The sequence below is a fragment of the Bos grunniens genome, chromosome 3, assembly GCF_055505025.1.
Source record: "Bos grunniens cultivar Pamir isolate PY7600 chromosome 3, Bosgru_T2T1.0, whole genome shotgun sequence".
NCBI lineage: Eukaryota > Metazoa > Chordata > Mammalia > Artiodactyla > Bovidae > Bos > Bos grunniens.
Genome location: NC_141167.1, coordinates 88483744 through 88500469, shown reverse-complemented (window position 1 = coordinate 88500469; position 16726 = coordinate 88483744). Strand labels below are relative to the sequence as shown.

The 16726-nt window shown below is 49.7% G+C and overlaps 1 protein-coding gene across 1 annotated transcript; it reads left to right on the top strand.

Annotated features, from left to right (window-relative positions):
- Positions 1 to 2878: 2878 nt before the first annotated feature.
- On the top strand, positions 2879 to 16412 carry KCNA10 (potassium voltage-gated channel subfamily A member 10). The gene is made up of 2 exons (XM_086394467.1): positions 2879 to 2988; positions 14661 to 16412. Exon 2 carries the CDS (start codon positions 14717 to 14719, stop codon positions 16250 to 16252), a length of 1536 nt encoding a protein of 511 aa, XP_086250593.1. The 5' UTR covers positions 2879 to 2988; positions 14661 to 14716; the 3' UTR covers positions 16253 to 16412.
- The last annotated feature ends 314 nt before the right edge of the window (positions 16413 to 16726 follow it).

Genomic DNA, 16726 nt, shown 5'->3' with positions numbered 1-16726 from the left:
AGAAGTGAAGTCAGGACTCTAGATTCACATTTCAGCTCTGCAAGCAAACCTTCCTGGTGACTCAGTTTCCCTACTTAAGATAATAATAGTACCTGCTGCCATTGCTGGGGGCTAGGGAGGGGTATTCAAATGAGATGATAAACCTAAAGCACTAGCCTGGGCCCAATCCTTGGGTTGGGAAGATGCCCTGGAGGAGGGTATGGCAACCCACTCTAGTATTCTTGCCTAGAGAATCCCCGTGGACAGAGGAGCCTGGTGGGCTACAGTCCTTGGGGACGAAAAGAGTCGGACATGACTGAGCGATTTTCATTTCTAGGCCCTATACCTGGCACAAAGTGCTCAATAAATGATAACTGCCATAAATATTTCTCATTGTCCAGAGTTTTTGTGAGCCATTCCAAGTTCTATCTCCTGCACCTTTTCCCCGCCATGACTTTTGCACACGCATCTGAAATGTGTTTGCATTTTGTTCCCAAGTAACTCTTTTGACAAGAATGACAGATTCTCATGCCAATGAGAATAGAGCAGAGAAGCAATGTCAGGAAGAGAAAATAAATGAGAAAGATAGTTTATTTATAGTTTTATAGCAATCAGGAGTCTCATTTTTTCTCCCCATAGAAAGTCCTGTTTCTTACCCAGCGTTTATGGCATTGTATTCTTTAGCTGTGACCCCAATCGCCCTGTTGGCACCTAACCTCCTTGTTCACCTGGCAGGTGGATGTGGAGGGAGCAGTCCCCTCTGAGAAGCACCCTAGGCGGCAGCCATCTGCCCACACACAGCAGGACGCGGGGCTGCTTGACTCATACACGCGCTGGGTCCCAACACATGCAGCCCGGTCTTCCCCTGTCAAGACCCCTCCCCCTGCTCAGAGGAATCAGACCCTCAGGGATGGTGAGCCTCTCCATGGCCTGGAGCTTGTCTGCAAAGTAGCACTTCTTTTTGGGGTATGATCCACCGTTTCTGTCCCCTTGGGCTGCCCCCTAGACCATGACCACCTTGGAAGGTGTTCACATTTGTTCTCCCACAATCCAAGCACCCAGCACAGGTTCTGTGACCGATAACTGGCTGTGGAGTAAGTGAACAGTGTAACCAACTGACATGTCACTAGAGGAACTGAGAAGCTGTGGCCCCTACACCCCATCCCTCTTAGACAGGATTCAGGTGTCCGGAAGCGACTTGTCAGAGCCCGCAGGGGAAGGGATGTGAGCCCACCCAGGTTGAGCCCAGCTACCTGGGGGAAGAGGTACCCCAGTATTCCTTGGCAGCCCATCTCCATCTCCAGGAGGGGCATATCTGGGGCAGAGAGGGCAGGCACAGCCCTGGGCAGCAGGATAAATGCCAGGCATGCGGAGTCCCTTACCCTCTGAGACTACGCTCTTGTCCACTCCTCACAGGGCAAGGCCACCTGGGTACCCCTGAAGGGGAAGCAATAACAGGAAGAGAGAGGCTGCAGCGGGGCCAGGTGCGGGGTGCGGTGGGAAGGGCATCCTTTATTGATGCACTCATTAGCTATTGATGAGAAAGGCCTTGGTGATGAGAAAGGCCTCAGCTCCCTGTCTCGGGGAGCTGAGCTGGGATGGGGCCAGGGCATTTCTGGTGGGCCACAAACACTTCCTGAGCCAGAACTCAGACCTTGATTCAAGGAACTGGTAAGGTTCCTTAGAGCACCAGGATCCATGAAGCACCAACTCTCCTCCAAAATGGAGGCTCAGAAAGCATTATGCCAGCCCCCCCATGAGAAATAACAAAAAGATCTGCCATCCCAAGATCACCCAAAAGACCCACCAGCAGAGCCTCTTGGGCAGTAAAGGCACTGTGCATCCACCAATGCCTGAAACCAAAAGGTGGACTTCACCTGGGCTACTACATGCCAGACGTTGTTTTATGTGTATTAATTTAGCTGAATCTCACAGCAGGGTTGTGACAGATGAACTATTTATGGATGAAGAAATGGAGGTTCAGAGAGGTTAGGTAGTTTGCCCAAGGTCACACAACTTGTAGCTGAGCCTGGATTTGGACCCAGGCAGTGGGCTCCAGAGCCTGTGTGCTGAGTCACTGTGCTGTGGTCCCTCAGAAAGATTAAGGGATAGGCTCAAAATGACAAGCTGGTAAATGTAAACTGGACACCAAGCCTTCTAACACCAGTGCAGGCCTGTTCTACCTTTCTGTCTCTTCTTCGTGCTGTTATGCAAATAGATCACCTGTTTAGGTGATGAGGGCAAATAGCTGGGACAGTTCCCTCTCTCTGCATTGGCCCCTTGGGGGTGAGACCTTCTCTCTCCTCCAGGCCAGGGCCCTCCTAGGTGCCTGCACTTCTGGTTGGAGTTGGAGAAAGGAGCCTTCCCTTGTTGGTCAGGTCAGGGTTCTGTTCCTCAAGCCCAGTGGTACTGAGACAAGCCCCCAGCTATGCCCTTACCCTTGCCTTTCTCACAGGTGGCCAGGTGTGGGGAGGCCCAGATGGAGTCCAGGGCCGTGTCGAAGAATCTCAACGCCAAGGATCAGTCACTGAGCAAAACCATCCTGACTCGATCACCCATTTATGGGCAAAATATCCTACAAGCTGGGAATAATATGGGGAGACACAAACTCACCGCCACCCCCCTCTGTGCCTACATGTTATCATTTGCTCTTAGGACACTGGGTCGAACTAATCCAGCCTCTGGGGTCAGCATCTGATCTGCGCACTGTCAGGTGAGGGCCATTATTTCGCCAGGTTTGCCCCTGGTGCCCTGCACTTTGCACCCTGCCCGCTAACCTTCCTGGATCCTCTCTCAAGCTTCCTCCAGAGGCACAGACAGCCAGGGTGATCCTATTTCATAGGATAGGATTTCTGAATCCCAGGCATCAGCTGGGCAGGCTCCTCCTGCCAGTCTGCCTGTCTGCCCGGAGACCAGCAGATCCCCTCGGCCATGGAGAGCTGACTTAGCGGAGCATCCAAGCCTACTCAGGCCGAACCAGAAGCACCTCCTCACCCACTGCTCCTGCTGGTGAGTTCTTGGCCACATTTTCCCCTTTGATCCACATGTCAATTTCTGCCCCTGGATCTTACCCGCCACATCAAAGGGCCCCAAGCATCTTTCTCTTAGAGCTCCTGAAGCATTTTTGGGAAATTGCAAGCATGAGCTCTCCAGAGGGGCTTGTTTCCCAGCGTGTTCTTAGGGAGATGCATCACTCTGATGGTCCACATTCCTAGGTTGTTTAGTTCAGAACCTTCCAAGAACAGCAGTTTCAATCCCTCAGCTAAAACTGAGCCTTGTCTTTGCACCAGAAGAAAGCCGAGCTGTCCTGGGATCCCCACCCACTATGTTCATTCCTGCTCCAGAAATTCCAGAGCTTTCTTGGGGCTTAAGGAGGCCCCAGAGCCCCACTGCTCAGTGTCCCACATAGGAGCCAATAGAAGAACAGATCCAGAAACAGAAGAACTTTGGTCTAGTAGGACAGACAATGGCCTCTGTGGTATTTCGTCAGGCACATGGGCAGCTTCCACCACCCACCCCACCCCACGCAGCCAGATGTCTGCATCCCGCCACAAGTGCTCCGTGCCACTAGCTCACGCCTTTGTGTGCCGATCAATGAATCATTCAACCAGTATTTACAAAGCTTCTTCTATGTGCAAGGCAACATTCTAGGTATTGGGGTAATCTGAGGACATGAATCCTTCCCCCAAATCTCTCGAATAATAATAATGTATGTTATTACTATCCTTGCTTTGTAGATAAAGCAGTTAAGACACAGAGATATTAAATAACTTGCCCAAGGTCATACTGCTTAATACATCCTGGAAACACAGCTATGGGATGGTTCTTTAGGGAGGTGATCCCAGGAAAATAACTCAAAATTGAGAGTTCTAGCAAAAAGGAGAGGCTAGCATTTTGCATTTTGTTGTTCAGTGTCCACACTTAGCCCCAGGACCTGCTTCCCCAGCCCTAGGCTGCCCTGGGGCAGGGAGAGGACAGTGAGAAGCAGGCAGGGGTGATGGGTGACTGGCAGGTGGAGCAGGGTCAAGCTGGTCCCTCCTCTCTAGTTCTCTGGATGGTACAAGTGTCCACAGGCCCCAGGACAGGCTGAAGAGACCAGATGAGGGTGGGGTCCCACCACAGAGCAGGAGAAAAAAGGCCCAGGATGCGTGCCAGGCTGAGGAAGGTGGGAGTTGATCTGGGTATGGAGGAGTCTGCTAGAGGCCTTGTGCAGGGGAGACTGGGTCCATCTGTGTGAAGTAACCACATGGGGAGGCCATGATGGCAATCAGGCAAGAGGGGAGGTCTGAACAGGTGGATAGGGTAGTGGGAACAGCAAGATGTGACCTAAAGAAAGCAAATCCCTCATGGTCTAGAAACTGATGGAGTATGAAGATCAAGGAGAAGGAAGGCTTTACCTGAACAAAGACCCAGACGGGAGCACAGTCTGGGAGAAGGAGAAAGCCTGTGCACTCGGACAACGCTGGGGCACTGAAGAAAGACCCCAGTTACGCTCAAAACCAGGCCAAGACAAGGCAGCTAGTCCCTGGGGCAGGCAGGCCCAGGCTCCTGAACACTTTATAATATAACCTTTATGTAGAACTCACCATCTGTCTGGTGCTATTCTAACCTGTGTGTTTTACAAACAGATTACTCCTTTAATCAGTTTGACAGAACTAAGATATAGGTAGTCTCCCCATTTTACAGATAAAGAAACTGAGGCAAGGAGAATAAGTGACTTGCATAGGACTAGTTGGTCATAGTTGCAAACCTAGGCCCACTGACTTCAGAATCCAGGCTTCTAACTGCTGTTCAAGCTGCCTTCTGGGCGGGTGGCAAAGGGGATGAGATGGTTTTGAATAAATTTATAATGATGAATAGTAACATGTTACTGAGAAGATTAGGTGTATCCCTAACCTTGAACAAGGCTGCAGAAGTATTTTGCCCAGTGTCAAGGGGGAAAATTCCAGTCTCATGGTCAATAGCAGTTACCTTGTAAGCCCTTACATTCCTGCCAGAAGGAATTATCCTGTGATCACTCTTTTCAGCATTGCTGCTGTTGCTCAGGATTTCAATGAATGAAGATGTCGTTCTGTCTCTTTCAAAAGATAGCTCTGTCCTTGAGCAGTCCCTGCAGGGAGAGAGACGCACTACCCACGCAGGGCCCACCCCCCGCCCCGGCAAGGAAGAGAGCCACGTGACTGGCTCCCAAGCCCCTCCAGCCCTCCTTGTCTTCTTTCAGTGACTTTAAATAACAGGACATCCTCCTGTTCTAAGAGGTAGACAGACTAGACAGGGGCGGAGGTGTCAGGGCATACCTGGAACAGAAACATCTGTGGACGTGGGTAGTCTGTACAGCTGCAGGTTTGTACATGGCAGCCCACTCGTGGGTCTCTGCGTATTTGCACATGAGCAGATGTCTGTCAGTGTGCACAGGTGTCTTGGTGATCTTCCTTGTAGTAAGCACATATCTGTGACTATTTGGATGATAAGGCTCACGTAGCCATGTTGATGTGTGTGTCTGAGTATGTCTACGAGGGTCTGTGGCAGTGAGTGCCTGTGTGTGACTGTGGCAGTGTATAGATCTATGTCTCCGTGTGTCTGTGTCCTGGGCAGCATCCCAGGCTGAATGAGACTAGGTCACAGACAGCAGTGGATCTGCTATTGTGGCACTACAGTATAGACGGGAAAGTGTGGGCTTTGCAGCTAGAATACTTGCGTGTTAAGTCACAGCTCCATAACTTAGTGACCAAAGGACTTTTGACCAGTCACATGCTTTTCTAGTGGGCTTCCCAGGTGGTGTTAGTGGTAAAGAACCCGCCTGCCAAGCAGGATAAGTAAGAAACACAGGTTCGATCCCTGAATTGGGAAGATTCCCTGGTGGAGGGCCACTCCAGTATTCTTGCCTGGGAAATCCCATGGACAAGGAACCTGGCGGGCTACAGTCTATAGGGTCACAAAGAGCTGGATATGACTGAAGCGACTTAGCATGCACGCATGCTTTTCTAGATCTCAGTGCCCCTATTTTTTTTTTAAGATTTCTTTTCAATGTGGACCATTTTTTAAGATCTTTATTGAATTTGTTACAATACTGCTTCTGTTTTTATGGGGTGGGGGTGGTCTTGAGGCATGCGGGATCTTATTTCCTGGCCAGGGATCAAACCCACACCCCTTGATGAAGTTTTAACCACTGGACCGCCAGGCAAGTCCCCCACTATTTGTTAAATGGGGATGACCTCTACCTTATTATCGTAGGACCATCATGGGACTCAAATCCTGTGTAGAAATGCTTGATCAGCAGGAGCAAAGGTGATGGGACTGGACAGGAGAGAGTGCCTTCACCACTGGTGAGGGGCTTTGAATTCGGGCCATACACGCAGTCCCCCTCAGATGGTCCCAGAGCCGCTTGCCCTCAGGCCGCCCCTTCCCTGATAAGCCTGCCTGCACCTGCAGGCTTGGCCTGAGTAGGAACAGCCTCCAAAAGGGCCCAACTACTACAGCAGTGGGGTTGTGACGCACACATTTTAACAGTGCAGGAACAGAGAAGGGCCATCGCACCCCTACCCCTGACTCGTGGCCCCGCTGGCACAGCCACCAGCCTTTGCTGAGCATCTGTCGCTTGCTGTGTGCTTCTGTGTGGCGTCCCTTCCTCATGACACCCTTAGTGAAGCAGGTGCCAGCAAGGCCACTTGTCCTCCATCACACAAGACAGTAAGTGGCCAAGTCAGGCTTGAGAGCAGGCTCTCCCATCTGCCCAGAGCCTTGTGTTTTAACTCGGCTGAAGAGTGTTTCCGGCTCCCAGGGAGCCAACCCCCTGCAGACCCTCACCCCAACCTGCTGACTCCACCTTCCCTATTGGGTTCAGGTCTCCCAGCAGGATGCTGGCCTCAGCTTCCAGCTTTACCCCTCTGATGCCTCCCAGGCTCCCATTTCCACCCATTGCCTTCTGCTAGGATGGCGAGGAGAGGAGGGTACTTGGGTCACCTCCGCCTAGGGACAGGAGGGCGGCTAGGACAGCAAATCTTGCCTAAGAATCCCTCTCACAATTCCCCACTTGGGGAAACTGAGGCCCTTGGAGGGTGAAGTCCCCATCCTGACCGCCAGTTGGGCAGAGAGGACTGGAAACTATTCTCTTCAGGCTCCTATCTGAAGCTGGGCTGGTCATTCAAGGTGATCACAAGAGAGGGGGCTGGACTGATGGCAGGGCTGAAACCACGAAGAGGGAGCATGAGAGCCACCTGGAGGGACAGTCAGTGGCCCCATGGCCTGGCTGGAGCAAAGAGGGGAGAGAAGCAGCTCCCAGATGGAAGGAAGAGGCACTGTAGAGTCATCTTCACAAAGTGGGCCAGGAACTGCATCCAGCAGAACAAGGACTCCCTCTTCTGTCCGAAGATAAGCAGCACCAGTCTCTGCCTTCCAGCCACTCCTTCCTTCAATCATCCTCTTATTCACTGGACAGCAACCAGTGGAAACCCACCCTGTGCCAAGCCCACTTGCCCACCTCCTCATTCCCCGGCTGCTCCCAGCCCTGTGACATCTGAGCTCGCCCTCTATGCAACTCTGAGTTTCCCGTCCCTGAGGCTCTCGAGGCGGCAGCACGCACAGTTGCCTGCATGATGACTTCTTTCAGCCAGTCTCTGACTCAGGGATGGCTGCCGCCTCACCTGAAAGTGTAGGAAGTGTTAGGGTTGCTAGGCAACCAAGGGCAACTGACTGCTCCTGATCACTGTGAACTTGAGAGACCAGACTCTCAGACATCTTTGGAACATTGTTTTGGGAACAGCACAGGGCTGGGCCCTACAAAGCCCTGTCTGCAGGAAGTGCTCAGCTTAGTCCAGGAAGAGACCACCAGTGCAACAAAGCCACGTCTGCAGACTGGGGGCAAAACTGAAGCGCTCCAGAGGGAGGGAGGTGGCTGGGGTCACTGTGTTCCACACACAGCCTCGAAGCCTTCCCAGGATAGATGAATGTGAACCATAGCGGCTCCCATCTAAGAATGCCTACTATGTGCCCTGCAGGTTATTCACAACATATATTATCTTTTCCTCTCCCAAGAACCTTGAGGGAAGATATGAGTAGACCCATTTGGAGAGAAACAAAGCATTGTTTATGAAGGTGGTGATTTACCCAAGGCCACATACCTACTGCATGCAGAGTTGAGATTCAAACCCAAGCCAGTCTGGCTCTGGGGGAGGAGGAGCAAAGTTCAGAAGAGGGAGAGCTGTAAGATGTGCTGGGGACAGTGAGTAGACCCACCTGTCCTTGCCTACAAAGATGCGAAGGGACCAGAAGACGACAGGGCTCTGGGGAGATGAGACATGGATCCAGAACTGTGTCAAAACCTTGTGTGGAGGTTATCAAGAAGGCAAGAGCACCTCCCTGTCTCCTTAAGGAAAGTTACATCTTCAGGTGAAGTCAGAAGGAAGGGATGCAAGGGACAGGACCTGCACAATCAGTGACCCAGATGGAGGAAAACACAAGTATGTTCAGAGGGGAAAAGAGGTTATTTCAGCCCAACACACTGTCTTGGCACTGTGACAGGCATAGCAGAGGTATGAATGGAATCAGATGTCTTAGAAGACTCCTGAATACAATGATCACTTCAGCTGTGGGTGAGGGTTCAGCTCTGAATACTGGTAATTCTATCGAAGCCCTAGAATGGTGCGCAGATGAAAAGCTACAAGACTCAGGGAAAACTACCAAGAACAGCAAGTAGAGTGCCCCAGGACGCTGCCCGCCACGAAGTGAGCTGTCCCCCAAGTACCCCATCCCCACAACTCCACCCTCACTGGGGTGCCCCACCACACCCAGAATGTCCATCGTCTGCCAGAGGGCCATGGAGGGGAAGGCAGGCAACCCAAGGTCAGAACCAGTTTCCATCTTGGCTATCATGAATGGAGCCAAGGACTATTCCCTGATGGCTCAGACTGTAAAGAATCTGTAGGCATAGCAGGAGACCTGGGTTTGATCCTTGGGTCGGGAAGATTCCCTGGAGAAGGGAATGGCTACCCATTCTAGTATTCTTGTCTAGAGAATTCCATGAACAGAGAAGCCTGGCGAGCTATAGTCCATGGGGTCGCATTCTATCAAAGCCCTAGAAAGCTGGGCAGATGAAAAGATACAAGACTCAGGGAAAACTACCAAGAACGGCGAGTACCCTGGCAGGTACCCCGAGAAAAATCATGATTCAAAAAGATACATGCACCCCAATGTTCATTGCAGCACTATAGCCAGGACGTGGAAGCAACCTAGAAATTCACTGACAGAGGAATGGATAAAGAAGATGTGGTACATCCATATAGTGGAATATTACTCAGCCACTAAAATGAACAAAACTGTGTCACTTGCAGAGTTGCGGATGTACTAGAGACCGTCATACAGAGTAAAGTAATTCAGAAAGAGGAAAACAGATATTTGTATGTTAAGGCATATATGTGGAATCTAGAAAAATGGTATATATGATCTTATTTGCAAAACAGAAATAGAGACACAGACACAGGGAACAAGTGTATGGACACCAAGGGAAATGGGGCGGGGCATGGGATAAACTGGGAGATTGGGACCGACATACATACACTACTATGTATAAAATAAATAACGTATGAGAACCTACTGTAGAGCACAGGGAACTCTACTCAGTGCTCTGCGGTGACCTAAATGGGAAGGTAATCCGAAAAAGACAGGATGTGTGTATAGGTATGGCTGATTCACTCTGCTGTACAGCAGAAACTGACACATCTGTATAAAGCAGCTACAGTCCAGCTTTTAAAATTAATTAACTAATTGTTTTAGTAGAGAGTTCCCTTGGCCCCTTGATAATCCTTTCCTCTCTCTCCCCACCCGCTTCCCCAGGCAACTGCTGATCAGCTTTCTGTCACTCTAGGTTAGTTTGCAGTTTCTAGAATTGTGTTTAAATGGAGCTACTCTAAATGTACCTTTTTTATCTGCCTTTTTTGACTAGCATATTTTCTTATTATAGATTTTTAAAATGGAGTTTTGATAAGGAAATGCAAGTAGTCAGTGATCAAGGCAGTGGGGGCATGGCAAGCCCAGGATGCTATCTGCCGCACTTCATTCACTCACCAGAGATTAACTGAACTCTGAATGGGCTCAACACCGGGCTAGGTCCTGGAATCATAATGGTGCACAAAGCAGAGACGATCCCCGTTCCTGTGAGCACGAACTTCTCACTTCTCCTTTCACTCATGGTTCACCTGCTTAACAAATGTTCACTGCTCGTCCACAACCCTGTTTGAACTTGGCACTGCACACCACTTCTTACACCCCACTGACCCTCATCGGACATTTCTCTATCCACCCCATTGAGCTGGGCCCTGGGATGATGCAGTGGGGGGATCATCAGATGTGAATCTTGCCCCCTAAGACTGTGCAGGGTGGAAGAAAAAACTGTAAGACACCATCCTGCTCTCTCAAAGCTCACGAGAGAGTGGGCGCCCTGAGGCTGAACTGTGGAAGCTGTAACTCCAAAATGAGTACAAAGTGGACCATCTGGGCAAGGAGATCCAGACTCAGGGAAGGTAGGGGGCTCTCCAAGCTGGACTGTCCAGGCTAGGTTTGTCAGACAAGCAGGATCCAAACAACGCCCAAATGGGCAGGGAGGAAGAGGAAAGACAGAGGAAGGGGAGGTGGATGCCCAGAGGGAGCCAAACCAGCACAAAGGCACAGGGGCAGGATTAGGAGAGAGGATAGGAGGGCAGCAAGCTGAGAATTCCTCCCGGGGCCATGTGAGGCCACAGGGAACTTTTTTCTGCTTTCACATATGTTACATTGGCTTTACATATGGGGCAAAGGGTAGGGGAGTGGGGAGGTCATTCCTTAAATTTTTTAATAGCTCACTATGTGTTCTTACTGTCATTACCTCATTTAGTTCTCATTTTCATGTGGGAACTGCCATTATATTTCCCATTTTATGGATTGGAAACCAGAGGCTCATAGAATCCAGTGATTTGCTCAAAAATATACAACTCCTAAGGACAGGGGCAGAGAAGGAAATGGCAACCCACTCCAGTTTTCTTGCCGGGAGAATTCCATGGACAGAGGAGCCTGGCAGGCTCTAGCCCATAGGGTCACAAAGGGTTGGACATGACTGAGTGACTAACACACACACACACACACACACTCACACACACATACACACAAGGGCTGGGGTGGGGCGTCAAGCCAGGTCTCTTGTCCCAAGACCAATTCTCTTCCTTCTGTCCATAATGAACAGAAGTTACTACTCTAAATGCGGCCTTCCCTAGTGGCTCAGTGGTAAAAAAAAAAATCTGCCTGCAATGCAGGTGACTTGCAGGAGACGCAAGTTCAACCCCTGGGTTGGGAAGATACCCTGGAGGAGGGCATGGCAACCCACTCCAGTATTCTTGCCTGGAGAATCCCATGAACAGAGGAGTCTGGCAAGCTACAGTCCATTGGGTTGCAAAGAGTCAGACATGACTGAGCAACTGAGCATGGATACATGCATACGTGGATACGTGGATACATGCATATGTGGAGCTCCAGTAGACCACAGAACACTCTGAACTTAACACTATTCTTCTCTCTCCTACACTACCTGACCCTCTTCAGCCACCCCTGTACCTGTCACTTTGAGCTGGAAGTGGAAGCAGCAAAGAGGAGAACAAGAATGGGGAAGGAAAATGGTCTGGTTCCCAGGAGAGGAAGTTAATTTGGCCCAAGAAGCTCTCCCTCCTCTCCACATTGCCTCCCAAACCCTGATAAGAAGCAGCAGGTTCCTAATAAGGGCCCACTCTAGGCACTTGGAGCTCTCTCCAAGACCCCCGGATGGTACCTCTTCTTCTCAGTCTGGATAAAATGGAGTGGGATTCACGCCAGGAAGGAAACAAACCCAAAACTTCACCGAGGGTCAGGATCCCAAATCAGAAAGTACAGCTCTGAGTTCACAAGGCAGACACAGAACTGGATTCCTGGTCCCACCTCTGCTCAGCAGCCCAGTGTCCCAGGATTGGGCCCCTAAATCATCACATGGACCACTGCAAAGGAGCAGCAAATATTCCTCCAGGGCTGACCGTGTGCAGGGTCAGGATTCCACCTCACAGCAATGGGCTCAAGCCCAGGAGTTCTGAACTGCGGCTCCATCCTGCCCTCCAACATTCTACAGCTCACGTGGTACCTGACACTCTCAGTGGTGGGTACATCCTCCCAATTCCACGATCAAGAGGCTGAAGTTCAGTGAAATTAGGTGGCCTGCAAAGGCCACACACTCTCATGAGATGGGACAGGTGTTCAACCCATCCTGGCCACTCTAACCTGAGCTCTTCACCCCACACATTGCCCCTGAACTGAGGAAAGAGGGTGTGGAACCAAACGAGTTCTGAACTCTCACACTCTGAGGCCCCGGGCTGCAGCTCCCCAAGAGGCCTCAGCTTCCATGCAAGGGGCCCCGTGATCTAGTGGGTCTACCAGGCGGGGAGGCAGGCTCATGTTGGGGCTCTGTGCCACTAATTGTGTGAACTTGGGAAGGCCACTTGGCTCCTGTGACTCAGTTTCCCCACCCATGAATGGAAATAACATTTTCCACCCTCCTATGACCATTGTCATTTAAGTGAAGGTGAATAAGTGAATGTGGAATCACTTTGAAAAGACTACAGCTGTGTGCATGCAGGTTACCCTTATTATCTGCAAATGAAACTATTCAAAGCTGTAACCACCACAGACTTGACCTGTCTCCCACTGTCACCCCCAGCCTGCCTGGTTTCAGGGTTTTCATGCTGAAGTCAAAGCTTGAATGGACCTAAAGAAGGAATCTTAGTTCATGTTTGTGGATATCCAAGCTCACTGGCGTGTTCTCCTTAACCCCATCCCTAATACACACACACATGCGCATGCGTGCACACACACACACACACACACACACACACTATTCCTTACTTTCCACTGCCTCAAAAGACTTTTAATGAAATCATTCCCCATAAACATCTTGGACTTATAGAATGGCCATCATTAAAAAGTCTACGAATAATAAAGTTTGGAGAGGGTGTGGAGAAAAAGGGAACTCTCCTACACTGTTGATGGAAAAGTAAATTGGTGCAGCCATTATGGAAAACAGTATGGAGGTTCCTAGAAAACCTAGAGTTGCGATGTGATCCAGCTATCTCACTCCTGGGCATGCACCCGGACAAAACTATAATTCAAAAAGATACATGCACCCTGATGTTCATGGCAGCACCATTTACAATAGCCAAGACATGGAAACAATCTAAATGTCCACCAACAAATGTATGGATAAAGAGCATGTGGTATATAAATACAATGGAATATTACTCAGCCATCAAAAAGAGTGAAATAATGCCATCTGCAGCAACATGGATAGATCTAGAGATTATCATACTGTGAAGTCAGTCAGAAATAGAAAGACAAATGCCATATGCTATCCCTTATATATGGAATCTAAAATATGACACAAATCAACATATCTATGAAAGAGAAATAGACTCACAGACAGAAAACAGACTCGTAGTTGCCAGAAGGGAGGTAGTTGGGTTAGGGAAGAATTGGGAGCTTGGGATTAGCAGATGCAAACGCTAGTTTCTATAGGATGGGTAAACAGCAAGGTCTTACTGTATAGCACAGGAACTATATTCAGTAGCCTGTGATAAAATGTAATGGAAAAGAATATATATAAAAAACTGGGTCATTTTGCTATGCAGCAGAAATCAACACACTTAAATCAACTAATACTTCAATAAAATTAAAAGAAAAATAAAAAACATCTTAGACTTAGGCACAAAAAATATCAGTGGCTATGGGCTTCCCTGGTGGTTCTGATGGTAAAGTGTCTGCCTGTAATATAGGAGACCCGGGTTCGATCCTTGGGTTGGAAAGATTCCCCTGGAGAAGGAAATGGCAACCCACTCCAGTATTCTTGCCTGGAGAATTCCATGGACAAAGGAGCCTGGCAGGCTACAACCCACGGAGTTGCAGAGTCAGACATGACTGAGCAACTAACACTTTCACTTATGTTGGCTTCTAAAGTCGCTATTATGTGGGGAAGTTCACAAAAATAATGACTGTAACTTAATGATCTCTCCATCAGGCATTTCACACATGCTATCTCAGTTAATGTATCCTCTAAACAACCCTAGACTTACTTACAGAGGAGGGGCTAAGGCTTACTGCTGGGAGGACAGTGCTTGTCCACTCAGCCTTCATCTTCATCCTTCCCAACAGAATTACAATTGGGTCCAAGAGGTAGTGGTGGTGGTGATAAGAATTGGTTCAATTCTAGACATATTTTGATGATATAATACCTAAAAGGATAGGTAAGGGACTGGCCATAAAGTGTGAGAAAAAAGAGTTAAAGGTGAGATTGGGCACGAAAAGTGTTGGGTAAACTGGAGAACTTCAAACAAACACCAAATTACACATTTTATTATTATGACCTCTCCCTGTCATTGTGTATGGACACTCTGTTTGGGTGGAGAAGTTTTCCCCTCTCAGTGTGGCTCTGTCTTTCCAATTTCTTCTCTTATTATTAGTGCGCAGATTCCAAGTGTGCAAACTGGTTTCCAGAAGAATGTTGCCAAAATAACTACAAGGTTCCATCCTGAGCTAAAAACAAACCATTTTTTAACCTATTGGTAAACCTCACTGCAAGCTGGATCAAGAACCAGCTGAACCCTATATTAGCTCTTGCATGATGCCTTTCTTCCTCTCCACAGCTCACAGCAGGCGGGGAAGACTGAGGGTCTTCATGCTGTTTCCCTGACCCCGTAGGATGGATGTGTGTGGCTGGAAAGAAATGGAGGTTGCTCTGGTCAACTTTGATAACTCAGATGAAATCCAGGAAGAGCCAGGCTATGCCACAGACTTTGACCCAACCACCCCAAAAGGCTGGCCTGGGAGCAGCCCCTTCTCCAACTGGAAGACCCTCATCAACGACAGCACCAGCCATGAGACGGTCTTCTCCAAGCTCCCAGGAGACTACATTGATTCCCCAGGGCCTGAGACGGTGGTCTTAAATGAAGGAAACCAGCGGGTGATCATCAACATTGCTGGCCTGAGGTTCGAGACCCAGCTCAGAACCCTCAATCAGTTCCCAGAGACCCTCCTGGGAGACCGGGAGAAAAGGATGCAGTTCTTTGACTCCATGAGAAATGAGTATTTCTTTGACAGGAACCGGCCTAGTTTTGACGGGATCCTATACTATTACCAATCTGGTGGGAAGATCCGGCGCCCGGCCAATGTCCCTATCGACGTCTTTGCAGACGAGATCTCCTTCTATGAGCTGGGCAGTGAGGCCATGGACCAGTTCCGAGAGGATGAAGGCTTCATCAAAGATCCTGAAACATTGCTCCCCACCAATGACATCCACCGGCAGTTCTGGCTCCTCTTCGAGTACCCTGAGAGCTCCAGTGCCGCCCGTGGTGTGGCTGTGGTCTCCGTCTTGGTCGTGATCATCTCCATCACCATCTTCTGCCTGGAGACCCTTCCTGAGTTCCGAGAGGATAGGGAGCTGAAGGTGGTGAGAGACCCCAGCCTCAACATGAGCAAAACAGTCCTCTCCCACACCATGTTCACTGACCCGTTCTTCATGGTGGAGTCCACCTGCATCGTGTGGTTCACCTTTGAACTGGTGCTCCGGTTCATGGTCTGCCCCAGCAAGACTGACTTCTTCAGGAACATCATGAACATCATCGACATCATCTCCATCATCCCCTACTTTGCAACCCTCATCACGGAGCTGGTCCAGGAGACAGAGCCGAGTGCCCAGCAGAACATGTCCCTGGCCATCCTGAGGATCATCCGCCTTGTGAGGGTCTTCCGCATCTTCAAGCTCTCCCGCCACTCCAAGGGGCTGCAGATCCTGGGGCAGACACTGAAGGCTTCCATGCGGGAGCTGGGGCTGCTCATCTTCTTCCTCTTCATCGGCGTCATCCTTTTCTCCAGCGCAGTCTACTTTGCCGAGGTGGATGAGCCAGAGTCCCATTTCTCTAGCATTCCTGATGGCTTCTGGTGGGCGGTGGTCACCATGACAACTGTGGGCTATGGGGACATGTGCCCAACCACCCCAGGGGGAAAAATCGTGGGCACTCTGTGTGCCATTGCAGGGGTCCTCACCATTGCCCTCCCTGTGCCTGTTATTGTCTCCAACTTTAACTACTTCTACCATCGGGAGACTGAGAATGAGGAGAAGCAGAGCATCCCAGGAGAAATCAACAAACTCCTCAACAGTGCAGGCTCAAGAATGGGCAGCACAGACTCTCTTAGCAAGACCAACGGTAGCTGCTCTGCAGAGAAGTCCAGGAAGTAATATCTCCAGGGCTTCTTGGCCCCGAGTCTCCCAGGTCTCTCTGTCTCTCTCTCCTCCTCCCACCTCTTGCTCTCTGTCTTTCCAGAGACCAAAATATATCATCTGTGACCACAGACCATCTTTGATTGGAAACTATTTTAATAAACTGATACTTCTGTTCTATTTTCTCAGCTGTTTCTTTTTCAATTGACTGTAGAAAGATTCCATTCTCCTTTCCTATAAGGGGGGAGTTCAGGTCCTTGCACCTCACCTGTGGTGCCCAAGATCAGCAATATCGTCATCAGGTGGAAACAAGGAAATGCAGACTCCAAGCCCACCTCAGACCTGCTGAAGCAGAATCTACACTTTAATAAGATCCCAGGTGATTCACTGTCACAATAAAGATGAAGAAGAGCTAGCTCTGGTCTTCCTAAGAGGAAGCACCTTGAAAGGCCAGAAGTGGCTGGGAGCAATGAGTAAGAGCTCAGAGTTGTT

Coding starts and splice junctions, on each gene's coding strand:
- KCNA10 (XM_086394467.1), top strand. CDS start 14,717: ATGGATGTGTGTGGCTGGAAAGAAATGGAGGTTGCTCTGGTCAACTTT.